Source organism: Neofelis nebulosa, chromosome 1, assembly GCF_028018385.1.
Source record: "Neofelis nebulosa isolate mNeoNeb1 chromosome 1, mNeoNeb1.pri, whole genome shotgun sequence".
NCBI lineage: Eukaryota > Metazoa > Chordata > Mammalia > Carnivora > Felidae > Neofelis > Neofelis nebulosa.
In genome coordinates this window covers 174281315-174309171 of record NC_080782.1, presented here as the reverse complement: position 1 = coordinate 174309171, position 27857 = coordinate 174281315, and the positions used below count along the sequence as shown (strand labels likewise).

General features: G+C 45.4%; 1 protein-coding gene across 4 annotated transcripts in view; it reads left to right on the top strand.

The window, feature by feature from the left end:
- FARP1 (FERM, ARH/RhoGEF and pleckstrin domain protein 1) overlaps nt 1-27857 on the top strand; it is a 294480-nt gene that overhangs the window by 45672 nt on the left and 220951 nt on the right. For all 4 annotated transcript variants that reach the window (XM_058681516.1, XM_058681505.1, XM_058681520.1 and 1 more), the window contains exon 2: nt 19653-19846. In XM_058681516.1, coding sequence (XP_058537499.1) covers nt 19676-19846 — 171 coding nt within the window. In that variant the 5' untranslated portion in view covers nt 19653-19675. The remainder of the gene's footprint in view (nt 1-19652; nt 19847-27857) is intronic.

Here is a 27857-nt window from a genome sequence, read left to right as displayed (position 1 = left end):
TTAAAAGAAGAGAAATCAAAAGCATTTATAATCTCACCTCCCAAAGAAGACCTGTTTGGTGTGCCTGCTACCAGCTGCTGTTCAGTGCTCATATATAGAAAAGTATTAAGACCATGTTCAATTTTTGAGGGTGTTTTTTGAGATCTTATGGGTACTATATGATACTATCGTTTCTGGTTATAATGCACAGTGGATAGGTTCCCCTGGTCTAGTCCATCTCAGAATTCCCAGTTTAAATCTTAACTTACTCGTAGTAGATACTCTTCTTGTGTGTTTTTTGCCACCTTGATAAGATTTTTTTAAGGTAGGATTTTTTCTATTTATTTATTTATTTATTTATTTTTAACATTTATTCATTTTTTGAGAGTGAGAGAGACAGAACATGAGCGGGGGAGGGGCAGAGAGAGAGAGGGAGACACAGAATCTGAAGCAGGTTCCAGGCTCTGAGCTGTCAGCACAAAGCCCAACATGGGGCTCGAACTCACGAACTTCAAGATCATGACCTGAGCTGAAGTCGGATGCTTAACCCACTGAGCTACCCAGGCGCCCCGGGTTTTTTCCTTTTTTTAATCTTTAAATGCTTATTTATTTTTTTGAGAGTGAGAGAGCTCGAGCGGTGGAGGGGCAGAGAGAGAGGGACACAGAGGATTTGAAGCAGGCTCGATATGGGGCTCGAACGGACACACTGACTGAGCCACCCCAGGTGCCCCTCAGTAGGATTTTATTAAGGATTTTTGAGTTTAATTTTTCTTTTAAAATGTTCTTGTTTTTGCTTGGGCTCAACTAAAATGAGTTTAGAAATATAACTGAAAAAAAAAAAAAAAGGATTGTTTATCTGTGAAATGTTGGGAAAATGTCCCAGGCTTTTATAGACTTGGGGGAGATGTAAATTTCAAGACTAATGTTTTAAGTTTCCCTTTTTTTTCCCTCAGAGTTTTTATTTAAGTAATCTTTATACTCAACGTGGGGCTCAAACTCACAACCCTGAGATCAAAAGTCACACACTCCACTGGCTGAACCAGTCAGGTGCCCCTGAGTTTTCCTTTTCTTTTTCTTTTTCTTTTTTTTTGTTTTTTTTTCATGTTTTCTGTAACAGATGATATACTTCTTTTGTTGCTTAAGTTTTACTTACTCTCAGTTTATTTGGTTTTATGTTCTTGTCAGTTTCAGAATTCTTTAGATAAAGACTGTTCATTCTTCCTGCTTATATTGGTATAGAGAACAATCCATTTTCCTTTCTTTTTTTGTTTTAAATGTTTATTTATTTATTTTGAGGGGGTGGGCACAGGCAGAGAGACAGGGCAAGAGAGAATCCCAAGCAGGCTGGTCACTCAGGTGCAGAGCCTGATTCAAGTATTGAACCCATGAACTGTGAGATCCTGACCTGAGCCAAAATAAAGAGTTGGATGCTTAACCGATTGAGCCACCCAGGTGGCCCTTGCTTATGTTTTCAATGTTGAAACTATTCTTAGTGACTTTAAGAAAAATGCCCTTCTAACTGTTGCCTTGCTGTGACACAGGGTATCCAAGTTTACAGATGCCTGGTGGAGATTCACTTTGTTCTTTATTTCTGATTTTATGATCTTTACAATCTGAGAATATATAACATGCACATGGAACTTCTGTTATAGGTGAATTTTACACTTCAGCAAAATCACTGTTAGATGAAAAACTAGAGTATAATAGAGCAGAATGTGTGTTCTTTATTTACCATTTCTTGCTGTCCCGATATTGTTATTTCTGCCTTTATATATTGTCCCAGGCGGGTTTGTGTTTCCTTAATGGCTTGTTCCAGTGGATTATAGACTGTTGGTTGGTACCTCCTGGATTTTGGCTGCTACTAAGTGAGTCTCAGGTGCCCCATCTGGGAAACAGGGCTAACAGTAACCTCCTTTTAGGCTGCGGGGAGGATCGGGGAGACCCAGCCCATGAAGGGTCACACAGACCAGCCCTGCCATTCAGCCACAAGCTTGCTGGGCCTCGTTTTCCTCTTCGGAGCCCTGGTCTTCCACAGACTCTCCTGCAAATAGCTGTCTCACATGGTGGTTCCATAGTGATGAAGAAATAGTGCCAGTAAGTGCTTATTAATAAATGGTACATGTTATTATGTGAAAGCGCTGAGAGACAAGAATGAAAAAATGTGTATTTCTCAACAGAAACAGAAGTACTGTGCTCCGCGGGCACATGGGTGGCTCAGTTGGTTGAGCATCTGACTCTTGATTTCAGCCCAGGTCGTCATCTCAGGGCTCATGTGATCGAGCCCCGCTTTGGGCTCTGCACTGACAGTGCGGAGCCTGCTTGGGATTTTCCCTCTCTCTCTCTCTCTCTCTCTCTCTCTCTCTCTCTCAAAAATAAATTAAAAAGGGGCGCCTGGGTGGCGCAGTCGGTTAAGCGTCCGACTTCAGCCAGGTCACGATCTCGCGGTCCGTGAGTTCGAGCCCCGCGTCAGGCTCTGGGCTGATGGCTCGGAGCCTGGAGCCTGTTTCCGATTCTGTGTCTCCCTCTCTCTCTGCCCCTCCCCCGTTCATGCTCTGTCTCTCTCTGTCCCAAAAATAAATAAAAAACGTTGAAAAAAAAAATAAATTAAAAAAAGGAAAAGGGGAGGCAGTAGGTATCTCCCTTAAAAAAAAAAAAAAAGGCTGTACTGTGCTCCGATGTCTCATTTCACACCATGCCTGGTCCTTTGAGCCCAGAGAGTACCTGGAGCTGATTCCGCAGCCCCACTCCACTGTCCGCTTTTTCTCTTTCGTGACAAGTGGCCGCGATAGAGTTCTGTCTGTTTTAACCCAGCAGTGTAATCCGTGGGAACCGAGTGTTCGCCCTGGGAGAGAGAGGGCCGGTTATCTGTCTTTGACTTTGCCTGGAAGTGTCTGCCTCGAGTGTCTCAATATCCCTCGGAGCTTGGTGGTTTCCCAGCACTTTTCAGGGCAGTGTCTTTGCCTGTGCTCCGAGTATCTTCAGTTTTAAGAACTAAGCTAATTCACGGGTGATGTTTATTGCATGTTCTATCTACTGCATGAATACACATTTGTGAAAAATCCTTGCTCAGAGAAGTGAGAAGGGTGTTAAGACATTTAAAAAATTCATAACATAGAACCATAAAGGCAGTACACCATACTTTTTATACTCTAGTAGTAAATAATTCAGTGAGCGTTTTGATTATTTGATGGATTTGTCCCTTTGGGATCCTTACTAGCCCACATAGGTAATTAGCTTGGTATCTTGCTTGGCACCTTTGGGCTAGAAAAGGTGAGGGGTGCAGGGAAAACTGATTGCATCTAAAATACTGAGCCCTCAGGTCATTGAGTATTAGAGAGGGTGACAATTTTAGAGATTATCTCGTCCAGGAGAGCCTGTGATGTGGTGGTGAAGACCAGCCTCTCTGCCATCTGGTCCCATATCTGCCACTTTACTAGCTGGGTGACTGTGGGAAAGTTGACTTAATCTCATTGCCTCAGTTTCCTCATCTGTAAAAGGGGTCAGTAATAGTGTCTGCCTCATGGTGGGTGAAGCTTCAATAAGTTAGTATTTATAAAACTCTTAGAATAATGCCTGCTCTGTTCTAGAAAGTGCCATATAAATGTTGGCTAAGTTGAAATAATACCTGTATATTTTTTCCACAATCCGTGAATCAGAAGCCTAAAATCCAGGAAGGATCAAGTTCATTTTACGATGTGCTCAAAAATGTCAAAAATTAGGATTTAGAATCCGGTGAACAATCTGATAGTATCTATATCATTCTTCTTCCCTCTCAGTGATGCAAGGCAAAAACTATTACTCCTAACTATTATTATTATTTATTAGTTTTTTTTAATGTTTATTTATTTTTGAGAGAGAGAGACAGACTGTGAGCAGGGGAGGGGCAGAAAGAGAGGGAGACAGAATCCGAAGCAGGCTCCAGGCTCTGAACTGTTACCACAGAGCCTGATGCGGGGCTCGAAGCCACGATCCATGAGATCATGACCTGAGTCGAAGTCGGATGCTCAACTGACTGAGCCACCCAGGCGCTCCAATTATTTTTTTTATGGACAGTATTGTTTAGTTAAATACCTTATTTATTAACCAGGCTGACATTTAAATTTTTCATTTTTCACAAGGGGTTTCACTTTTTTATTACGTACATTTTTTTTTCCCTTGACATTTTACTATTTTAATTAATGATTAATTCTGGGGGAAGTGTTCCAAGATGTGATATACCCTTTGCAATTCTGTTGAATTTTATTATATCATTTGGTCCACGATAATACTGCCTCGTTTATTTCTTGAATAATATTGAACTGTGAGACAATTTAACAGTCTAGTCTTTAATGGCTTTAATAGAAATTGCTTTCCTTTTCCCACCCTGAAGGGAAGCTCTGTCATTTCTGATTCATGGGATTTGGAAGCTTTAGGAAATGGTTTCTTTTTTTTCTTAAAGTTGTATGAAACATGCTGTTACTCACTATAGGATAGATGTCAGTAGAATTTTCCACAAGATGCAGGCTGCATTTAAATTTTGGCATTTTTTGTTTTCTTAAGCATCATTTCCAGAGAAACTTCAGGAGAGAACAATAGATTGTGAATTAATTTTTTTACTAAAAATTTCTTTATTTAACAATGAAGCTATTGAGACTATCTTAACCAAATTTGAACACAAACTTAATGCCTTGTAGTCTATTAAAGAATATACTTGGTGCTCTTTTCTTTAAAAAAATTTCTTTTCTAATGTTTATTTTTGAAAGAGAGAGAGAGAGAAAGGGAGAGACAGAGTGTGAGTGGGGGAGAGGCAGAGAGAGAGGGAAACACAGAATCTGAAGCAGGCTCCAGCCTCTGGGCTGTCAGCACGGAGCCTGACACGGGGCTCGAACCCATGAAACCATGAGATCATGTCCTGGGCTTAACCGACTGAGCCACCCAGGTACCCCTCCTTTCTTTTCCTTTTCCTTTTCCCTTTCCCTTTCCCTTTTCTCTCTCTTCCTTTGTGTCTTTGTCTCTCTTCCTTTCTTTCTTCCTCCCTCCCTCTTTCTTCATCCTTCCTTCCTTCCTTCCTTTCTTTCTTTCTTTCTTTCTTTCTTTCTTTCTTTCTTTCTTTCTTTCTTTCTCTCTCTCTCTCTCTCTCTCTCTCTCTCTCTCTCTCTCTCTCTCTTTCCAGAAACACTTTTTCTTCTAATTTATTCAGTCCAGTCATTTTCTCATGAAGTGAAGGAGAGTGATCTCACAGGACCCTCTGCATTACCTGCCAAGGTGTGGGCTTGACTGCGCCAGAAATTGGCAGGCAACGTCTGCTCGCTAAACAGCGGGACTTGCTGTTATTTCTCACCCCAAGCTGAGCCAGCCCCCTTTGGAAGTAACATCTACCCCCTCCCACTTCTGTAACTGAAAAGCATTTCAGAGTAGCCTTAAAACTGGAAGCGACCACGATGTGCTTCACTGAGTGAATGGGCAAAGAAGCTGTGGTGCCTTAAGCATCTGACTTCGGCTCAGGTCATGATCTTGCGGTTTGTGGGTTTGAGTCCGCGTTGGGCTCTGTGCTGACGGCTCAGAGCCTGGAGCCTGCTTTGGATTCTGTGTCTCCTTCTCTGTCTGTTCCTTTCCCACTTGTGCTCTGTCTCTCTATCTCTCAAAAATAAATAAACATTAAAACAAATTTTTTTTTTGGGATGAGCACTGGGTGTTGTATGGAAACCAATTTGACAGTAAATTTCATATATTAAAAAATAAATAAATAAATAAATAAATAAATAAATAAATAAAAAAAAACAAATTTTTTTTAAAAGAAGCCGTGATGCCTGCAGACAATGGAATATTATTCAGTGGTGAAAAGATACGAGCTGTCAAGCCGTGAAAAAACATGGAGGAACCTCAAACGCGTATTGTTTAGTGAAAGAAGCCAGACAGGAAGGTTACATATTGTATGATCCCAGCCATATGACTTTCTGGAAAAGGCTAAAGGGTGGACAGTAAAAAGACCAGTGGTTGTCAGGGAATACAATGGAGAAGGGGAGCAGGGATGAATAGATGGAGAACAGGAGACTTGGGGGGCAGAGAAATGATTCTGTGTGATATTATAATCGTGGATGCATGACATTTTGCCCTTGACCCCCATCACAAAAGGTACACTTGAGCTGGACTTGAGTTAATAATAATATGTCGGTATTGGTCCGTCAGTGGACAGAAAATACAAATACAAATACAAATGTTTTTCACAGTAATGCAGATGTTAATAATCGGAAACTGTGTGAGAAGAGAGGGTATTTACGAGCCCTCTATATTTTCTTGGAAACATAAAGCTCTAAAAAAAGTCTAGTAAAAAAACGGATTAATACATTTGCTATCTCAATTACTAATAATCAGTCTGGCTTCTTCCTCCGTTTCTCAATTGATATTTTTTCTCTTCATACCAGTGACTACCTGATCATACCAGATCTAACGAATGAGCTTCTTTAAAATAAATTTTTTAAAAGCGATCTCTGCACCCAAACATGGGGCTCGAATCACCACCCTGAGATCGAAAGTCGCATGCTGTACCGACTCAGCCAGCCAGGCGCCCCTGAATGAACTTTTCTTAATCCTTATTTTCCGTGTTGCCCTGACAACATCCAGCATTGTGGTGTAGCCTCTGGTTCTTGATGCGCTTGCCTCCTTGGCTTTCTGCTGTGATTTGAGAATGAATTTTCAGACTCAGCTCTTTTAAAAATATGGGATTCACCCATCAGGAAGAAGGTTGTCCTAAATGTTCATCAGAAGCCCTTCCAACTCTGAGAACTTGGGATTCCTTCGCCAAGTCCTCTCCTCCTCCCACCCTTGACCGTGGCCTTCACTCCGGGCTACCATCTTGGTTATTTCTTCTTGTGCGTTTTCCATCCTCTCTGATACCTACCACCCGCTGGCACGGGGTCACCTCTGACTCGTGTGCAGGTGACTTCTTCCTTTTCCTGAACCTCAGGCCCCTCTACTGAGCTTACCAGAGTGGAACTTTGGAGGAAGCCTTTGAGAGGAGGTAGTGGGGGCTGAGGAATGGTGAGCATTGAGGAAAATGGAAGCAGTGCCCTTCAGAATATTGCTGGCCATGCTACCTTCTCCATGCTCGGCAGTCACCCTCAGGCAGCCACAGCTGGGCCTCTTGGCCTTCCCTTGTTCCGTCTCCACTTGCAGCTGAGTTCTCGATTTCCCCTATTACCATCTTCCCTGCCTCTGATTTGTCATCCATTTGTACAGATTCCTAATGCCAAAGTATTCCTGAAATATGCCTCCTTACCCTCTAGTCTCGCTGTCATGACCTTTCTTGCACAGGGCATTACAGATATTTCCTGACTGGTCTCCTAATCTAGCCCCCATCTCACTGTCGAGTATTTTCTTTTTTTTTTTTAATTTTTTTTTTTTTCAACGTTTTTTATTTATTTTTGGGACAGAGAGAGACAGAGCATGAACGGGGGAGGGGCAGAGAGAGAGGGAGACACAGAATCGGAAACAGGCTCCAGGCTCCGAGCCATCAGCCCAGAGCCTGACGCGGGGCTCGAACTCACGGACCGCGAGATCGTGACCTGGCTGAAGTCGGACGCTTAACCGACTGCGCCACCCAGGCGCCCCACGAGTATTTTCTTAAAACTGCCCCGGGTCTCACCCTGTCTTAAAAACGCTAGTGCCTCGGGGCGCCTGGGTGGCTCAGTCGGTTAAGCGGCCGACTTCGGCTCAGGTCATGATCTCGCGGTCCGTGAGTTTGAGCCCCGAGTCGGGCTCTGTGCTGACAGCTCAGAGCCTGGAGCCTGTTTCGGATTCTGTGTCTCCCTCTCTCTGACCCTCCCCTGTTCATGCTCTGTCTCTCCCTGTCTCAAAAATAAATAAAACGTTAAAAAAAAAAATTAAAAAAAAAAAAAAACCCTAGTGCCTCATTCTGATCCACAGATGAACCTCTTACACCTTGACCTACTTCAGGCCGACTGGGATCTGCCTCACACCTGCTCATCTCCTTTTCTTTTCACTATCATCTTGCCTCTGTTAGTACCCACTTTTGGCAGGGCCCCCGGCATATGGCAAGCACTTTTATTGAATGCCAGAATGAACTCCGCCTAGAATGCGTGTCTTATCCACACCTTTCTGTAGCTTTTAAAGTTGACATAATACCTATGGTCAGAAGCAGACACGTTGCCTTCAACCCTCACCGCTGAGTACCTGTTTTCTATTGCCTGATGGGTAATACATCCCATGAAGACCAACCGTACGGTGCCGTATCGTGGCTTCGGGTCCCCTGTCGTGCTGAGTGTAGTTGCTGAAACATACTAGATCCTTATAAATGCCTTCAACGGTGAGGATCCCAACGATCGTGACACGGGAATGATAGTCTGAAGAGTAATGTGATTTTCAGAGACGTTGAGTAAGCAGATCCTGTAATAATACACTGCACCCTCCCTCTGGGCTAGTCAAGGGTCGGGTGTTTTCCACAAATATTTGGAGAGGCTGACCAGTGTCAGCTGGAGACAAAGAAAGAGGACCTTCTGTAGTAAGTGGACGAGAATGATGTGTTTTAAGTAGAGCGAGCTTGACGGCAGCCCACAGTCTCTGTTGACATCTGCAGCTGCGTCAGGTGTGGGGCTTGAAAGAGGCTGCAGCCTGGTTTTTTTTTTGTTTGTTTGTTTTGTTTTTTCTCTTCAAGAAGACCGCCTTTCTCCTGACATTTTATTTACCCCGGCCTTTGCGTTAGAGGTAGAATGGGAGGGGAGCTCACGTTTAATTTTGTACCCTCAAAGTCATCAAGAAATTGACGTCATTGACACGGGACTAATTAGAGATCCGCCCCCTTCTTGATTTTCCTCCCCCCTCCCCCCACCCCAGGGTAAAAAGAGACTTCTGTTCCCAGCACCTTTTACTTCCACTTCCTTTCTACAGGCTTTTGTCTTTGCCTATCTAACTAATGCTGGAAACCTGTGCTACCAAATCAGTGAAAATGCAAACCGAAGTATTGCAGTGTCTTAAATACGTGAAAATGTGATTGGAAAAGAAATGCCAAGTGTCAAGAGCTACTGAAAAAATCAGGCGCTCGTTACGGCAGGTGCACATGTGACAGGCGGTCGACAGGTGTTTTCTTGGTGAAGTTACTGCCAGTTTGTTGTTAGGTGAATTTACTTATTTTAGCTGATCCTGATTGGGACCTTGGGAGGTGGAGCGGTGGTTCTCAGGCCAGGGCCTGCATGAGAATCCCCTGGAAGGCACCCAAGCCTTTAGGATTCAGTGGACCAGTGCTGGGATAGATTTGCATTTCTTAAAAAAAAAAAAAAAAAAAAATTAATGTTTATTTTTGAGAGAGTTAGAGAGACAGCATGAGCGGGAGAGAGGCAGACACAGAAGCTGGCTCTGAGCCGTCAGCACAGAGCCCTGCACGGCGCTTGAACCCACGGACCGTGAAATCATGACCTGAGCGGAAGTTGGACACTTAACCGATTGAGCCACTCACGCGGCCCAGAATTTGCATTTCTTACAAGCTCCCAGGTGATGCTGCTGCTGCTGCTGCTGATTTGCAACCGGGTTTAAAAGCCCCTCTGCAATAAATGGCAGGCTTTGCGTTTTCCGGATAATCTAGAAGGGACATGTGCGCATGCGCTGGCTGAAGTTCTCACAGTCCCTGTGGCAGAGAGGTCTGTTGCACTGAGACGGGAGGAGCCTGTCTCGCTTCCAGGTAACGCAGCCCCTCTGTACTTGTAACCTAGTTGGCAACGCAGGCAAAGGGGAGAAAGGCCTGGAAAGCAAGTGAAATACAAGCAAAACCCCGGAGAGAAGAAAGTGAGGCTCCTTTTTTCCCCCTGAAAGAGTATATCAGGGAAGGATTTCTGGAGGAGGTGACATTGGAGCCAGGTCAAGAGGGCGATATTTGAGAAGGAAGTAACCAAGCAGCAATAGCACAGCGTCAGGAGGACGTAGCCGTGCAGACCCGCAGGGGCCAGCTGGATTGGAAATGTTTATTCACACCTAGAGAAATGAGGGAGGATCGTGAAACGCCCGGCTAGGAATGGTCACATTTAACGTGGCATTGATCAGGCTCAGGTTTTGGAGTAAAAAGGGATAGGTTAAAACCGGACTTTTGAAATAACGTCTATGAAATGAGAAAACTGCTCTGCGTTTTCCTTGAAGTACCTTCTGGAGACTTAAGGGTATTTAAGATAGCCTGTTTAATTTATTACTTTTTACTAGGTTGGAGAGGAAAGACGGCGAAGAAATCACATTTATGTAGTTGACATGGCTTTGTTCTGTTTTCCTGACCGCGCTGGTGGATCAGGGTGGGGGGGGGCCCAGCTCGGAGCCGGTTAATGTCCTGCTCTCCTCCCAGATGATCAAACAAGGCCAAGCAGTCTCTCTCCTGTTTGAAGTCTCTGGTTGATGTAAAACAGCTGATCCGCAGTTGTTTCTTTTGCTTACACACTTTTTTTTTTTGAAGTGAGCAAATCTATTGGAATAGATAGCTGTTTTTTGAACTTTTCTCAAAACCCCTTATCTAAGCCCCTGTGAAAAGCCAAACTTGGCCGACTGTGTTCCTGAGTTGCTCCTGGCCGCCAGCCTTTCTGGGGTGGCTCCTCCCTCCCTCCTGGCTGGTGGCTCCCCGGGGACTGAGCACAAGGTGGCTTTGTTACCCAGCGGAGCCCGGGTTATGCACCCTGTGCCCTCTGTGCTCCCGAGTGTCTGCAGCTGCTTTTGGTCCCCACACAGTGGCAGGTTTGCAGAAGTACTTTGGGGGCTCTAGGATCCACGTCTTGGGCTCCTCCCTTTCAGTAACAGTTTTCTGTGAGTTTGCCCTAACCCAGCATTAAAAAAAAAATTTTTTTTAATGTTTATTTATTTTTGAGAGCGAGAGACAGAGCATGAGTGGGGGAGGAGTGGAGAGAGAGGGAGACACAGAATCCAAAGCAGGCTCCCAGGCTCTGAGCTGTCAGCACAGAGCCCAACGCGGGGCTCAAACTCATGAGCTGTGAGATCGTGACCCGAGCTGAAGTTGGACGCCTAACTGACTGAGCCACCCAGGCACCCCCTAACCCAGCATTTTTAAGTGGCTTCTATGTAAAACTGGAAGGAGAAACTCTCGAAAAAAAATTCCTCTTGGTCATCCTGTTTTGATTTGAGAATTGTGACCCTTCTTGACAGTGATGTCTTCTCGTTGGGTTTCATGCTCTAAATAGGGCCAGGAGAGTGAGGATGATGTCCTCCTAGTAGATGGAATTTTTAAAATTTTCTATTCCTTTTTTTTTTTTTTTTTTTTGAGAGAGAGGGAGAGAGGGCACGAGTGTGAGTGGGGGAGGGTTGGCGGGGGGAGAGAATCCCAAGCAGGCTCCACACCGTCAGTGCAAAGCCCGAGGTGGGGCTCAAACCCACGAACCATGACCACGACCTGAACTGAAACCGAGAGTTGGACGCTTAACTGACTGAGCCATCCAGGAGCCTCTAAAATTGTGTATTTCTGAATGGGTAATATCCCTTTCAGTCCTGTCCTTAACCAGGAGCCTGCTCTCCTACCAGTCACTGCTCTGTCCTTCCAGAGAGGTTCTGTGTGTTCCCAAGGATATTTGTGTGGATGCACACACCTCTTTAAAAAGTTTTAAATTCCAGTTAACATACGGCATTATATTAGTTTCCGGTGTACTATATAGTGATTCACCAATTCCATAAATCACCCATTGCTCATTACAAGTTGTGCACATTTTTTATGCTGTTTATTGAGGTATAATTTACACAACGTAACCGAAGTGTTTTCAGTGTGCAATTCACAGGTTTTTCGTACATTTACAGAGTTGTGTGACTGTCACCACAATTTAATTTCAGAACATTTCCAGCACCTCCCCCCCCCCCCCCCCCAAATCTCCATCGCTCAGGTCCTTTGCTGCCAGCCCAGCCCCTCTCCAGAGCTCCAGGAAACCACTCTCTAGATTTGCCTCTTCTGGATGTTTCCTACAAAAAGGGTCATTTGTTATATAATCTTTTGCATCTGGCTTCTTTCACTTAAAATGTTTTTTGAGGTTCATCCACGTTGTAGCATATGTCAGCGTGTCCTGTATTGTTGGTGAATAACAGTCCCCTGTTTGGATACACCACGTTGCTTATCCATTCACCAGCTCCTGAGCACTTGTTTCTTTTCCACCTGCTGGCTCATTCAGCTACGAACATTAGCATATGTACGAGTCTGTATGTGGACTTCCGTTTTCCTGCCCCTTGGGGAGGACTCCTAGGCTTCCCTAGGGGAGCCCAGTTGCTGGCTTGCATGCAAAATTTTTGATTAAATTTTAAAGAAATTACCAAAATATTCTCCAAAGTGTCTGCACCTTTTTATATTCCCACCAGCAATGTAGGAGAATTCCAGCTTATCCACACTCTGTAACATTTGTTACCGTCCATCACAGTGGATGTGAAATATCCAAATTCACTGTCTCCTAGTCCATGTCCTTTGCATTTCCTAATGACTAACGGTGTTGGACATCCTTCTGTGTGCTTATTAACCATTTGCATACCTTTGGAGATTTAAATTTTCTTTTATCTATTTTAAAGCCTGTGCTAACAGTTAATTTCCCATGCCTCTCAAACATCGCGGCCCTTTCTTCTGCCAGTTTCTTCGTATTTCTGCGTTGTCAGGAGTTAACCATATTCTGCGACTATTGTAGTCTTCCTGTTAAGGGTATACCTGGATTTAAAGTTTACCAGTAATCCTTTCCAGTGTTTCACCACGTTCGCCCCTTGTTTTGCTGATGCCTAGCCTTCCAGTAGTTTCTTCTGGAAGGGCTTGGGCAATAATATTTTGAGTTCTTGACTACTTAGAATTTAGTTTGGTTCGGGACGCCTGGGTGGCCCAGTTTGGGCGTCCGACTCTTGATTTTGGCTCAGGTCCTGATCTCACGGTTCATGGGATGCGACTCCGAGTTGGGCTCTGTGCTGTGTGGACCCTGCTTGGGATTCTTTCTTCCTTCTCTCTCTGCCCCTCTCCCACGCTTGCTCTCTCTGTCTCAAAATAAGTAAAATAAACCTTAAAAAAATAGTGTTTGGCTTTTCTATTGGATGAAAATTTGGCTTTAAGGTTTTGATTCCTTTTATTTATTTCAGGATCGTTTTGACAATGTAAGCATTAAATGTTGCTGTTTGCGAGCCTGAATTTGACCCTTTGTGTTTTGTTTGAACTTTGTGCATACGTGCCCAAATGATTCCTTAAAAAAAAATTTTTTTTTTTTTTTGTAAGTTTACTTATTTATTTTGAGAGAGAGAACCCTAGTGAGGGAGGAGGGGAGAGAAGGAGACAGAATCCCAAGCAGGCTCCACACTGTCAGCACAGTGCCTGATGCGGGGCTTTGTCTCACGAAGAGATCAGAACCTGAGCCAAAGTCAAGAGTCAGATGCCGAACTGGCTGAGCCACCCAGGTGCCCCCGAGTGATTCCTTCTTAATTTGTGAAGATCAGCAATGATACAGGAGATGTCTTGGTGTTGATCATCCTGTTGTCTCTGGAATAGACGTTCATTTACTATGGAGAGTCCCCTTTTATTTCTGGAATGTTTTCCTGAATTAGACCTTTCTCTTTTGTTTGTTTTCTTGTTCCATTATTTGATTTTTCTTTTTTTTCTTCAGGGCTGTTGATTGTGGGTGAGCTGGATGTCCTCTGTCTTCCACAGCTATCACTTTTCACTCCATTTTAAATCTTTTGCTCCCTTTTCTCAGTCTTTACCCTCCAGACCCTCATATTTTCACTTGTGTGTGTTTCCTTTTGGCCACTTCCATTTTGGTGATTCTTTTAGTCTGTTTGTGCTGCTATAACCGTACCGTAGACTGGGTGGCTTATAAACTGCAGGACTTTATTTCTGACAGTTCTGGAGGCTGGGAAAGCCAACACGAAGACACCTGCTTCAAATTTTTTTCTAAATATTTTAGGAGAGCGTGCATGTGCTCTAGTGTGAGTGGGGGAGGGGAGAGAGGGAGGGAGACACAGAATCCAAAGCAGGCTCCAGGCGCTGAGCTGTCAGCACAGAGCCCGACATGGGCTCAAACTCACAAACTGGGATATCATGACCAACTGAGCCACCCAGGTGCCCCAGAAGGCACCTGCTTCATAGACTGCTGACTTCCCACTGGGTCCTTGCATGGCAGAGGGGATGGACTATGGCTCTGAAGCCCGTTTCATAAGGGTATGAATCCACTCACGAGGGCTCCAGCCTCACCATATACTCACCTGCCAACCCCCCCCCCCCCCCCCCCACACACACACCCCCGGTCCCTATACCATCACATCAGGGTTCGGTTTCAACATATGAATTTGGGGGCAACCTAGACGTCTGTTTTATAGCAGTGATGTTTTTATTCATCCTGGTTTCCCCCTGAGGTCTACCCTCATGCTCTATTTCCTTATTTTTCCCATAGCTCCCCTGAACTCTTGTAAATCCTGTTGTGCTTTTGTTTATGGAATCTGTTATTTCATTGTTTTGTTAAGTGAGGACAACGTATTTGGGAAAAGTTGGAATTCTTTGTCCTTTCATTTTTAAAGTTTATTTATTTTCAGAGAGAGAGAGAGAGAGAGAGAGAGAGAGCGTATGCGTGAGTTGGGGAGGGGCAGAGAGAGAGGGAGAAAGAATCCCAAGCAGGCTCTGCACCACTAAGGGCAGAACCTGATGTGGGGCTTGAACTCTCTTGAGATCATGACCTGAACTGAGGTTGGATGTACAGCCGAGCCACCCGGACGCCCGTCTTTTTCACTTTTTTTCCCCTTTCTTGTAGCATCTTAGTAAAGGTCCTTTGTTGTTTGGTGAGTTCTTTATGAACTAGCTATTTGTAGGAGCTTCCTGAGAGCCAGGAGACAGGGCTGTGTCCCATGCTAGTAGGAACTCTTGTGGCCTGAGGGTGTATGTGTGTGTATGTATATATAATCTTTTCATCCTCTGTTTTTCTCTGCTTGCTGGGCTGGTCGTGTTCCCAGTGCCCTTGGTGATGTCCTGCTAATGTGCATTTCCTCTGCTGTTTTCTGTCCACTCCACCTTTAGGAGATCTCCCACCGCGGTGTCCAGGGTGGCTGTCCGTGCTAACCTGCACATCTCTCCCCCTTGTGCCCAGAAAGTTCTCGCTAGCTTTGTCGTTGCTCAGGATGCCATACTTGTCCAGGGTACACAGCTCTGCAGGCGTGGGCAGCCTCTGCAAGCATTTTCCTTCTCCTCTGTCTGACCTTGAGGGCAGTTTGGCAGCTCTTGACCCCCCACCGCCCCCCCCTCACCCCCGTTTGTGGTTTGGAGTTGCAAAGGTCCTTCAGTCCCTCCGGGATGGAGTTGGCATTTGCATGTGTCCTGCTGCTTGCTTTCGGGTGCATTCCAAGAGGAAGTCTTGAAGCCGGGGCAACTCTAGCTTTTTCATCTTTTCTCTGCCAGTTAACGATTTTACTGCTGTGTCTGTTGTTGTTCTTGTTTCCTTTTAACTAGCTTTTCAAATAGAGCTAATGAATAAAGTCGTTTCTCAAGCAGCTTTTTGCTTGTAGGTCTGGAACGATCATGCTAAGTTAATCATGTATCACAAGGACAGAGACGTTAATTTCCTTTCCTTTGGCCATTCCTTAAGGAATGCAGAAGCCAGGGGGGTAGTTATGGAGGTAAAGCCCAAATAGAGCGCGGATTGATCTGTATAAACAAAAGGCTTTTACGTTTGCCGGACGTGTTCACCTAGAAGGCTGTGTTGTGTTACCAGACTCCCCGATTCTGATAGCCAGCATCAGCGTGCTCACCCATTTATGACTTGCCAGCGTTCCTCGGATATTCCCGTGACATTCCTCGGATGCTCCATTCAGACCACTTGGCTGGATTTATATTTGAATTCAGCAGGACTTTCCATGTACAGCAATAGTCTTCATGCAGCTAGGAAAACAGAAAGCATGACTACGTTGTTGAAATGTCAGTAACCAGAAGTGGAAATAATACAGGCGTGAGGTCATTGTGAAGACTGAGGAAAAGGGAATTTAAGGTACTAAATATATGTTAATAACTAACTGAATTAAATTTTTTAAATGCCAAGGTGCTAAAAATGACCATACATATTCATCTGGGGATCTTGAGCCTGAGGGGGAGAGAGGATTTAGTTTTAGGGGATGAGGGGCCTTGCCCTTTGCTCAGGCTGGACAGAGAGGAAGTGCTTTTGCAAGGAGGGACCCCAGCACCTTTGAGGTGCTAATAGGAAGGGGCCCATCCTCCCTGTCCTCACCTCCATGCCTGGGCATCTGAGCCACATCTCCCTGACTCTGCAGTAGGGGGCTAGGGGGCCAGGCCCAGCATGAGTGATCGAGCACAGGGCCTGTCCATCCTGATGGACTGAGTGCAGGGAAGTGAGGCAGGCAGCAGAGGATGCTTCGAGAGGCAAGGAGGGATCAAGACCAGAGTAGGAAAAAGTACAGACAGGAATCTGGGAATGGGGAAGGCTAATGGGGCTGATGTCATGTTTTTTTCTGGAGGTTGTATTTTTAACCATGAGACCCCAACCAGAAAACACAGGAAAATAATTTTGCCTGGTTTGTGAAGATTGTTTTCAACACAACTCATTTCCTGACTAATTAGATATATACAGCCACATCTGATTCCTTGAACAAGCAGACGACCTGTTTCCATTTGGTATAAGGCCCTGTGCTTAGGCATTATAGATGAACTTGGTCCAGTCAGATGTCTCAAGACTAATAGGTGAATTAAGCAAAGCACAGATCACACAACAAACAAATTAGAATTTGGGTCTTAAGGAAAGCTTACTTGGGGCAGAAATTGGAAAGGTACTTCCAGAACAGATTTGTGAAGTCCTACATGGGCATTCAAAAAAGAAAAGTCCGTCCTTAACTGGTATTGCCTTGCCACAGAACCCAACCTTGAAGGACTGTAGAGAAACAAAGAATACTCTTAGACTTTGGTATGGTAGAGAGTTTGTGGAAAAATACTTAGTAAGTGGTATTTCTGAGGTGGTCTTCAGACCCTTTCTCTGTCCAAAGGACACATCTCTTTAGGCCAGGGTGGTTTGAGTCAATGACCAGGTTGTTGAAGTGACTCCATAGTGTCTGATTTGCTGACCTCCAGGACAGCCTTTGGTGTCACAGTGAGAGTGTCACAGGTTTTGCTGAGAGGAAGGCGGGGAGGGGCTTCCATATGGAATATTGTTGGAAGCTTCTAGGGGCTCAACTCTTTGAGAGGAGGATGAGCAGGAGTTGGGTAGGAAGAATCTACCAAGTAAGATTTACAAACTGGATGGTTTTTCCTGCACAAAAGAGCTGAAGGGTGACATGATCTCAAATGTGTAAGACACGGCACTCAGGTCTGTACCTCACACCACAGGTGACCCCCCCCCCCCCCTCCGTGCCCTTTCTGCAGCTGTTGCAGTCACTTGGTGCCCCAGGTTGTTTTTTCTGTGCCTCTTTCCGGGTTCTGCATGAACCCTTGTATAGTTTGTTAGGGCGGCTGTAACAAACTACCACAGTTTAGGGGTGGGGGGTGAAACAGCAGAAGTGTGTTTCCTCACAGTTCCGGACGCTGGGAGTCCAGACCGGGGTGTCGGCAGGGTCGGGGTCTCCTGAGGGCTTTCTCCTGGCCTGGCAGATGGCCGCGTTCTCCAAGTGCCCTCACATGGCCTCTCCTCTGTGCTTGAGCATCCCTGGTGTCTGTGTCCAGTTTTCCCCTTTTTATAAGGGTACCAGTCACACTGGATTATGGTTCATCTTAATGGCCTTATTTTAAATTAATCCCCTCTCTTAAGACCCTTTCTTCAAATACAGTCACACTCTGAGATACTGGGGGTAAGATTTTTGGAGGAGCAGTATTCAGCCCATGAGCACCCTCATGATGGGGCCATCGGTTTTTGGTTGGCTCCTCCCCTCCACCTTCCGCCATTTGCTTTCATTGTGGCTTTTGCTTACACAGTAAGATGGACTTGAACTCTCAGTCCAAACCCAGCTCCACCTCCCCCTTACGTCCCTGGCTGGCCTTTTGTAACCCTGAACGGTGCCCCCAGTGAAACTCACACCTTCCCTCCCTTCTGCCCTGATAGAACATTTTCTGGTCATTGTTCTTTTATATCCTCCTCTGGGCAGCTACTGTTAACAACATTGGGGTAATTTTTCCAGAACAGTGGGTTTTACGGCTTCATGTTTTCCCTTCTGTCACCACTGTCTAAGTTATCCCCTTGGGCACAGATTGTTGCTGTAGCTTTGTCGCCGAATAACCCCCTGCCCAGCCCCTGCCGTCCATCTTTTTCCAGCCTGTAGAACAGATCTTCTTCAGATGCATTTTTCTAAAATTCTGCTTTTCTTATGTCCTTCTTTTCTAGTGGCTCCCCGCTGACTGCAGGGAAAGACTGTATTTGTCAGCAAGGTGTCTGAAGTCCTTCTAGTTTGTTCCACCCTGTTTTCCAAGCGCATTTCCAGCATTAATTCCTACTCTTCTTTGTATCTGCCTCCCCGTTTCTGTCCCATAGCTTTGTTGGGGCCGTTCCATTTTCCTGCAGTGTCTTCTTCTGTGTACTTGTCTCCTTCCAAGTATTCCCTGACATTAGAGACCAGATTGAGGACCATTCCTGCCTTCTCCATGATGGAAGCACCCCGTTGTGCTCCATGACCCTTCACGTCCAGACAGGGCCAGTCAACAAGCAGTCATTGTTGAACTTTCTATACCCCGCACTGTGTCTAGGTAGGTGCTGAGATCCAAAGATACCTAAGATTTGATTCCGGCTTTAGGGTGGTCATGAGGTTATGGGGGACATAATCAGGCAGAGGCACATAAGACTGAACACCATGCTGACGCTTGACAGAGTCATGGACACTGAGGAGGATACGGTACCTGAGCCCTGCCCAGGTGTCAGGGATGTGATACTGGAACTGAGTTCCAGAAAGCTAGACTAGAAATTTCCGGATGGAGGTGGAGTGCAAAGCACTCATCCAGAGCGAGCCATACATGTGAAGACCTGGGGGCAAGACCGAGGCAGTAGGGGGGCAAGACCGTGGCATGGGGTAGGGGAGGGTGGGGTGGGTATGGTGGGAGAAGAGCCGGCTATTTGTAAAGAGGATTGGGTTTTGTTTTTAGGGAAATAACGTTGTTGTCGCTGATACTACTATATGTAGAATGGTTTTTCTGGAAAAGGGGAGCGATGGGGGGGATGGCAGGAAAGAAATGAATTAGGAGAAGAAATCAGGAGAAAGACCCCTGTGTGAATGCATGTTTAGCTTTGACAGATTAGAAACTTGAGAGCCACCATGTGTTTTATCTGTTTATCTTTGTAATACCCACATTACTTAGTATGTTGGTGTGTCCATAAAAGGTAATTAATGGTTGCTAATGGCATGGCTTAGGCACTGTTTATCATCTCCTGTCCAGACTCAAGATGTGTAAAAAGTGGTGCCTTGCTTGCTGCAGACACTGATAATATGTTGAAAACAACTGAATCTATGGTATGAATAAGAGCTGACTGTAAAACTAGAAAATATGTTAAAATATGCACAACTATTTGCATGCCTTGGTTGGTTGAAGGTGACCTTATTGTTTGTGAATGCATGAAGCTTCCCCACGTGTGATTGCTGTGCAGGGGACAGAGAGCCCACCGAGCTGTGGTTCCAGGGATCCCAGGAAGGGTCGGAGACCACAGATGTCCCCTTAGGTGCTTGAAATGAGTGTCCTCTTCTGATGTATTTTTCCTTCTCACTGCTTTCTGCAGATATTGTATAATCTGCTTTCACCATGGGAGAAATAGAGCAGAGGCCAAGTCCAGGATCGCGACTGGGGGCCCCGGAGAATTCGGGGATCAGTACCTTGGAACATGGACAGAAGCCGCCCCCAACACCTTCAGGAAAACTCATGTCCATTAAAATCCAGATGCTGGACGACACCCAGGAGGCATTTGAAGTTCCAGTAAGTTGGGGTGTCTCCATGAACTCCAGAGTGTGGGCGGGCTTCAGCACTGGGAGGTTCATCTTCTCCCTGTTCTCAGTGATGTGAGGTGGCAGGACAAGGGTCCATACCTCCCTCTCCACTCACAGCACGTTCCTCTGACCCGTTCTGGTTTTGAGTTGTCCAGCTTTTACATTCACACATGCGCTGCCTACGTAGCGGTCTCAGTGCGCAGTTCACTTGAATCGTACGGTCTTTCCTATACAAATATATATATATGTATGTAATACACACATGCTCTGTGTATCTGTTTGAACTGGATAGAACTGTGGGTCTTGTGGATGCGTCTCCACATGTATTCCTCTCTCCTTGGTGCGTGCACGTGTGTGTGCCCCTTCTCTAGTGTACGGGCAAGAAAAAGCCTGAGAAAAATCATCAGAGCCACACACGTGTTTTCATGTCTGTAGGGAAGTGGACGACTGTGTTCAAGAGTGGGAAGTGTAGGGGGTGTAGAAAAACCCTGATCCAGACCCACCGGGCTACAGCCCTGGAATTTCAGAGGCCCACCATCCAGGGGAGGAAAATAGGGGTGTCTGAGGGGTGTCTGGGGGCCGCTCAGAGAAGGAAGAATCCGCAGCCTTTGCCTCTTGCATCAGTGGGAGCCCTGCACCCTGGCTCTCACGCCCTCACCCCCGTGATTCTGTGATTTTTTTTTTTTTTTTTTTTTTTTTTTTTCTTCTTGAGTCCCTGCCTTCTCCTCCTCCCCAATCTCCTCCTTAAATACAACTCCTGCTGGAGGTTAGGGAACTAGCAGCAGTTACGCGCAGGTGGAGGGTTTCTCATGCGCAAAGCAGGCCGAGTGAGAGGAATATGTCCGGCTCTCCAGAAGTTGGACTGCACCTCCCTCCGGAATCCTTATGCCTTATGTGGGCGGGGGTCCTTAGACCTACCTAGTAGCCCAGTTTAGATTTGGTTTTCTGTGTTCTGTCTTACGTACCATCCACTGCGTGTAGCATTGTTGGTGGGGAAGAAAACTGCTCTAAACAGCCAACTTAACAACAAAACTTTGGGAATATAACCTGTCTTTAAAGTGGAGACGATCCGTCTGTTGTTCCTGTTGGCTGGAGGGACTGGAACTTCATGACATTAACATCTGTAACCTATCATTTAATCATTTATGTGATATGATTCACTAAATTCTATTCATCTTAATATTGTTCAGAGAATGTGAATTACCATTAAGTGTCTCAGGGAAAGATAAACCTCCCGAATAGCCATGTTTAGAACTGCCAATTCATTGCACAGCTCTTATTTTCTTGTTGGGGAAATTCCTGTCTTTCAAAGTCTTGGGAACGTGTCCGTATTCTGGTGAACAAAGCCATTGCTAGTCTGTTGAAACGGTAAAAATAAATGAGGAGTGCACCTGCCAGCCTGTTAGAATTTGGCTTTCTGGAACATGTACTCCCTCCCCCTTTCCAGCTTTTTTCTCTTTGTTGCCAGACTGGTTTGGTGAGGTATTTAGTTTCAGGGTTTCCTGTTGTTACTGTGCTAAGGACTTGGGAGCCCAAATCTCTGGCAACACATTCTATTAAGTCGTGTTCCCGTGTGTGGTTTGGACTGACAAGCTATCAGCTATTGCTGTTGTCTGCATGGACTACAGGGAGTACTGTACTGTATTCAACTGCATTTCTTCAGGTGCCCTAAACCAAAACATGTTAAGACTGTTGCTAGCTGTTGTTTTTCTAGGAGCTCTATGGGATCTCCCTGCCTAAGAAATAGGAGTGGAGTTTGTTTTCATCTTTTAAAAGTATTTTACTTGATAAGTGCTGATATCTGTGCTTTGCATTTATAATCCCTTTGTCTGGAAAGAACTTTTCTCCTTTCTTCCCTGATAAACTCCTATGCACCCTTAAAGACCCTATCAGTTTTACCCAGACACTAACTTCTGAGACTGAGACTGTAGCTTTTTCTTCCCTCCCTCTGTCCTCTTATATACCCATCAGGGTGGAGCTGGGCTTCTTGGGTTCAAATTTCAGCCTTTTTTTACTGACTTCTTGATCACCTTGGACGAGATACCTCTCTGTATCTCTGCTTTCTCCTTTGTAAAATGAGGCTAGTGATAAACCCTGTCTCGTACTATGATAACAACAGAATTGTTCCAGACACTATTTGTAACAGCTCGGCACATGCTAAGCACTTAATACAAGTGTCGGGAGTGGTGCCTTTGCCTTTGTGTCCCGTTCCCAGCGCCTGGCATGTTAAAATGTTTGCTGACCGAATGTTAGAGTGAGTTTATTTTACAAGTAGAATTGATGTCATTGTTAGTTTTTTCACATGCCCCATCCATTCATACTTTGATTTTCCTAGTTGGGCCAGAATGTTCCTTCTCAACCAGATGTTTTCTGTAACTGCCCGTAGAAAGGCAGATATCAGCGTTTTTATTGACGGAACTGATTCTAAATTGCTACCTTGTGTTCTTTAAGCACAGAAACGGCCAGGCCTTCACGCAGCTGGAAGGCATCAGGCTGGCGGTGGTGACTTAGTCTTAGTCCTCAGGATGGGATCACAGCCACATGGGATTGCAAAAGATGCAGCCGTCCGAAACTGCTGGAAAACCTGCCTCCACAGCTTCTTGCTGTGAATTCATCAAGGCTGGGTGCCTGGCCCTGGAAGGATCCCCCTCGCCCATGTGTGATCCCTCCTTTGATTGGGTGCCCCGAGAGGAATACATTCTCATTTCTCACTCACATTTGCCACACAGATGAGCAGGGCACGGGGCCAGAGGTCCCTGTGGTTTCCTTTGCTAAGGTTCTTGTACGAACCGTGTATTTCCTTGGGGATTGAATTTCCCGGGCCTTTTCTTGTTTTTGTTTTAGAGTAGAATGCAGGCAGAGTCATCATTTTATCTTATTGTTCTGAAGTTTATTTTGAGAGACAGAATGGGGGAGGGGCAGAGAGAGGAGGGAGAGAATCCCAAGCGGGCTCCGTGCTGTGAGTGCAGAGCCTGAGGCAGGGCTTAATCCCATGAACCCTGAGCCGAAATCCAGGGTCGGACACTTTTACTGGCTGAGCCACCCAGGTGTCCCCCAAGTCCTGATTTTCAGTAATAAATGCCCTAAGTACTTCTGAGCACAGATAACCAAACCCTCGTCCGCATGGTTGTCTCTATTGTGATATCTAGCCTTTAAAAAAGTCATGTGAGAGCCTTTTGAAAAGCCTCCGTGATGAGCACCAGTTTCTTCCACTTTGCTTGTAGCCCCACCAACCACCTTTGCTCTTGAGCTTGGACGGTCCACTTCGGTATTTCCTCCGTAAAGTAGAAAGTTCAAATGCAGTATTTGTAGTAAATTCTTGTACAGCGTTTTATCACCTTCATGTGGAAAATGCTGTGCCAATAAGCCTCCCCCGTGGTTTATGATATATGCAACTTTCTCTTCCAGCCAGAGGGGACAAAATGAAGTGCCTCACGCAGATCTGAAAGGGTTAACGACCCTTCTCCCTGTGCCCCACCCCAGCCAGGGCCACCCTCCCTCGCTTAAGACCTCTGAGAAGGTTTTCTATGTCCTGCCTTCCTGACCCTGCTGGTAAACAAACACTGTTCCTACAGACACTTGGAGGAGAAGCCATTTGCTTCATGCTACAAGTGTTTATTCAGTTTGTTTTCGTTAGCAAGGTCACTCTAGGAAGCGTTGAGATCAGGGGATATAAAAGGAAGCCGTTTTATTTTGTTTTTTTTTTTTGATTTTTGCTGTTTTGAGCAGCCCTGGTAAAAACACGTGGGGAAGATGCTCACGAGACCAGAAGCCCCCTGGTCTCGGTTGAGTTGGTAGGAGTGGCCAGGTGCAGGGAGGCCGGTGGTGGTGGGAACCTTCCGGAAGCAGAGCCTGGAGCTGGTTGTGGCAGAAGGAATTCGGTGTCGGCCACAGCTATCGCAGGGTCCCATCATTGGGCCTTCTGCGTGTTTGTGTCTTGTCACCACTTTCCCTCAGAAGCGTGTAGAGCTCCCAAGTGCCTGAGGATAAAGTGGCCTTGTGAGTTTGGGGAGGCTGGGCGAGCTGGGGCTACGGCCCCTGGTTCTCCACCGCTGTCCTTGGTGGTTCACCTTCCGTATTAGCATCTCCTGCCACACCTGCTCTTCCTTGTTGATACCAAGGAAGCTTGTTTGGGGCTCCAACATGTATAAGGGGAGCTCCGTGGGGCAGGGCCTCCTGTGTTCGTGTTTATCACCGGGTCCTACACCTGGAGCTGTGTGGACCCAGCAGACGCCCGATGTGTGTTACCCACTGCCCACACCTATGTTCTGTCCTCTGACTCCCGAATCTGAGGGGTGGTGGGTGGTGGTGGCCTCTTGAAGAGCTTCTGGTCATTTCCCTCATTTTTGTACGCATTACGACGAGACCGGTATTGGAACCCAGCCTTCATGATCCCCAATACTGTCCCCCTTCCCTGCCCTTAGCCTCACCTCTCCCACGGCTCCCAAAGGGAAGGTTGCCACTTTCTCACCTCTGAGCTGCTCTGGTGCTTTCCCCATTCTAAACACCTCCCAGCCTCCCTTCTGACACTTTCTCTCCATCCCATCAACCATCCCGGGACCCCGGGCTCTTGCTGGGGGCCCTCTCTTTCACCACAGCTTGTTATCTGCACCTCTAATTAGACTTGAACCATGGGCTCCAATCTTCCTTTCTCCCTAATTAGCTCCTTTCTGTCCCTGCTGAGACTCAGTTTGCTTATCCGCAAAATGAGGTGTTTGGTCTAGATGATATTAAAGGCTTTTTTCCTCCCGTTGTTGGGAGCTGGGACTCTGCGTTGACATCTTTGCTGATGGATTGTGTAACTTCTCATGATTAGTGTTTGTTAATTGCCGGGGCAGATGGTAAACTCTTTGAGAAAAGGAACTTTTCACCTTAAATAAAAAAGAACCCCCAAACTGATCAGATGCAGTAGTTTGTTACCTAATAAGTACTTAAAAAAAACAAAACAAAACACGTGAGGAGCGTAAAGAAGCATGCTGGGGTTTACACATGATATACTATTTATGGAGATCAGGAAATGTCAGTATTGTGTGTGTGTGTGTTGGGGGGGGGGTTACTTACATAAATCTCACTGAACGAAACTGGGCCAAACTACATCGAGTTGACAATGGAAGAGAGAAGACTGAAAGAACTCTGTTATTTTCTAGACCACACACTTTTCATTTGTTGAAAACAGAAGACCTCTAAATTTTTTAAGAACCAGTTGGCACGTCCTAATAGACCCGAGGTTTTTTTACTGGGGGCAATATTGCCTGTGTTAGCTCAGACCGACTTAGGTGTTTCTTACGGTCCATCCTTAAGTGGTTAAACATTTCATTTTCTTACCTTGTGAAATGAAACTCGTTTAAGATCTAATTTCCCCTGAAGCTGGGCTTGACGTCAGTTGAGAGCTCGTGTTCTCCAAGTGCTTTGGTGCTTTGAAAGGTCTTAAATGGTCCTAGAATTTTAAAGCTGTCTTCTTCATAAGCCTGAGCTCAGAAAAAGGACAGAGTTTGTCTTTAAGGCTCCATGATAGTGGAGTGCCTGAGTGGCTCAGTTGGTTGAGCGACCGGGTCTTGATCTTAGCTCAGGTCTTGATCTCAGAGTGTGAGTTCAGGCCCTGAGTTGGGCTCTGGGCTGGGCTAGGCTTGGAGCCTACTTGAAAAAAAAAGAAAGAAAAAATCTCCACATTTCCTTTGTAGACTTCCACTTTACGCCTCACTCATAACAACTGTGTCTTTGGAAAACATGCTCCTTTTCTCTTGGTCTTTTTAAGTTTTTAATGAATTTTGTGTGTTTCTCCCCTTCCCACTCCACTCCCCTCCCCATTCCACTCCCCCCGCCCCCCCATTTCAGCCATCATAGAAAGGATAAGCCACTGAAAGTCGCTTTTCTTTTTCTTTTGTCCCCAGAGAGCGGGAATATATATTTAACTGAAGGTCTTGAGGAGGGGAAATCTTCTTTTCTTAGAAGTGTTCTGTTTCTCACTCCCCTGCAATTCTGAGTCCCTCGTGGTGGGGTGGATTATTCCCTCTAGGTGATCAGATTCTAGTGGTATTAGAAGGCAGGTGTGGGGTCCCGGCTACTTTATTTTCTCTTTTTGCATGAAATGCACTTAGAAGGAGATGGGGAGAGGGAGGCAGTGGGGGAGGAGTTGGTGGTGGGACCTGAATAAAATTTAATTGGCCATTTAAAACCAAGAAGAGAGCTGTGTATGCCTGGAGCTAGCTTTCAAGCAGCTGCAGTTTGGACCAGAATGAGGGGTAGGAATCTCACCAGGTCACTCAGCTTTTAAAAAATAAATCCGTGTTTCTTTCCTTATCTGTGTTGCTTTTGGCTCATTTTATCAGCAAAGTTTCTGAAATAGTATTTATGTCCACTCTGCTTTGCATAGCCCTTTCTGTGTTTTGTTTAACTAGAATGATAAATGGTGCTGTCTGGGTCTGGCCTCATGAGGTTCAATTTAAAAGCTATTTTAATGGATGAAAAAAAATTTTTCATAAATCATTTCAGCTTAATACTGTTAGCCTTCCTTTTTAGCTCCTTGTAGCCAAGAGTAGATTTCAGATGTTGGCCCAAAACGTTTGTGTGCGCCCCTTTCAACTTTGATTTAGATGCTTGTGATCAAAGTCTGTCCTGTAGCTCTGACATGATTGCACGGATTTTCTAACAGCTGTTGGCTATTTTCTCCCTGAAAAGAGTCTCTCAGAACCTAATAAATTAAAAAAAAAAAACCCAAAAAACAAAAACCCCAACAAAACCTGTAATTGAGAATGTCTGTATCTGACGTTAAAATCCGCCAGTATGCTGAGAAAACATAGGGAGTTTGAGAGCTGTTTCCCACCCCCGCCCCTTTTAAGTAGGCATAATAAATTTTTTAATTCCCAGAAACAGAGGGGTTAGAGGGCAAAATCCAGGAGTGTGGATCCCGGCGTCATGGCTCACTGGCCGTGTGGCCCTGGATGAGCAGATCACCATTCTCCACCTGTCTCCTCTCGAAGTCTGGAAGCAGGATGCCTCCCTCCTGGGGCTGAGCTCTGTTGGAAAAACACCTTGCCGAGCCCTGGACTCCTATGGGCTTCTCAAGAAAGTTGCTCTTTTTTCCTTCCATTCCTGCTAAGCTTTAGTTTCTGGATTGTTCTTTAACAGAATTGAGACTGTGCTTTCATTATAGAGCTGTCGGCGAGGTGAAATGGGGAAAAAAGTACGAAAGCACTTTAAGATTAAAAAAAAATGAAAATAGCATGCTTATGGCAGGAGGAATCATGCCCACCGCCCCCCCCCCCAAACGGACCCCCATAGTTCTTTGTACAGTCTCACATTCAATTTGAGCTCTCTTTGGAGGGTTTTTCCTAAAATAGAGATGTATCCCAGGTGGCTTCTGAAGGGCTGTAAGAATGAAGTGTCACCTGGACAGCTGTGATGAATTCTCAGTTTCTGACAAGCACATTTATTCCCTGCACCCGCCCCCCCCCCCACCTTTTTTCCCCCCAACATATCTGCAGCTTCTCTGTGCTTCAGTTTGGTTAGCTCTGAAATAGACAGGGCTGTTCTTTTAGCTTAATTTTTATGTGCATTCTGGCTTTGCTGAATTTCTGCCCTATACACAGACCAGATGAAGGATTTCAAGGTGGATGAATGTCGTTTAGACTTACAGGACAGCTCTCCTCGGTGCAGGCTGTGTAGGTCCCTTTGAAGGAAGTGCTTAGATGGTGAGATACTCCTGTGTTTGAATGTTAATATGAAATATTAACATAAATCACACTGGTTTTTAAATTATCTACTTTCTTTAATGATTCACGTATTAGCCATTTCTTTGAACATTTGAGTCGGACGTTAGTTTTAACTCCTAAGAAAGGCGTGGGATGATTTTAATCAGTTGTGGTCTTCTGTAGGTGAGCAGTTCTCAAAGTCTTTAACACTTTGTAACTGTAAGCGAGAGCTGTTTTGGGTTCCTCTTCCCTCATTTGTATAAACAGGAAGCTAGGCTAGATCCCCACAGTGGAACCGTGCGGCTCTGG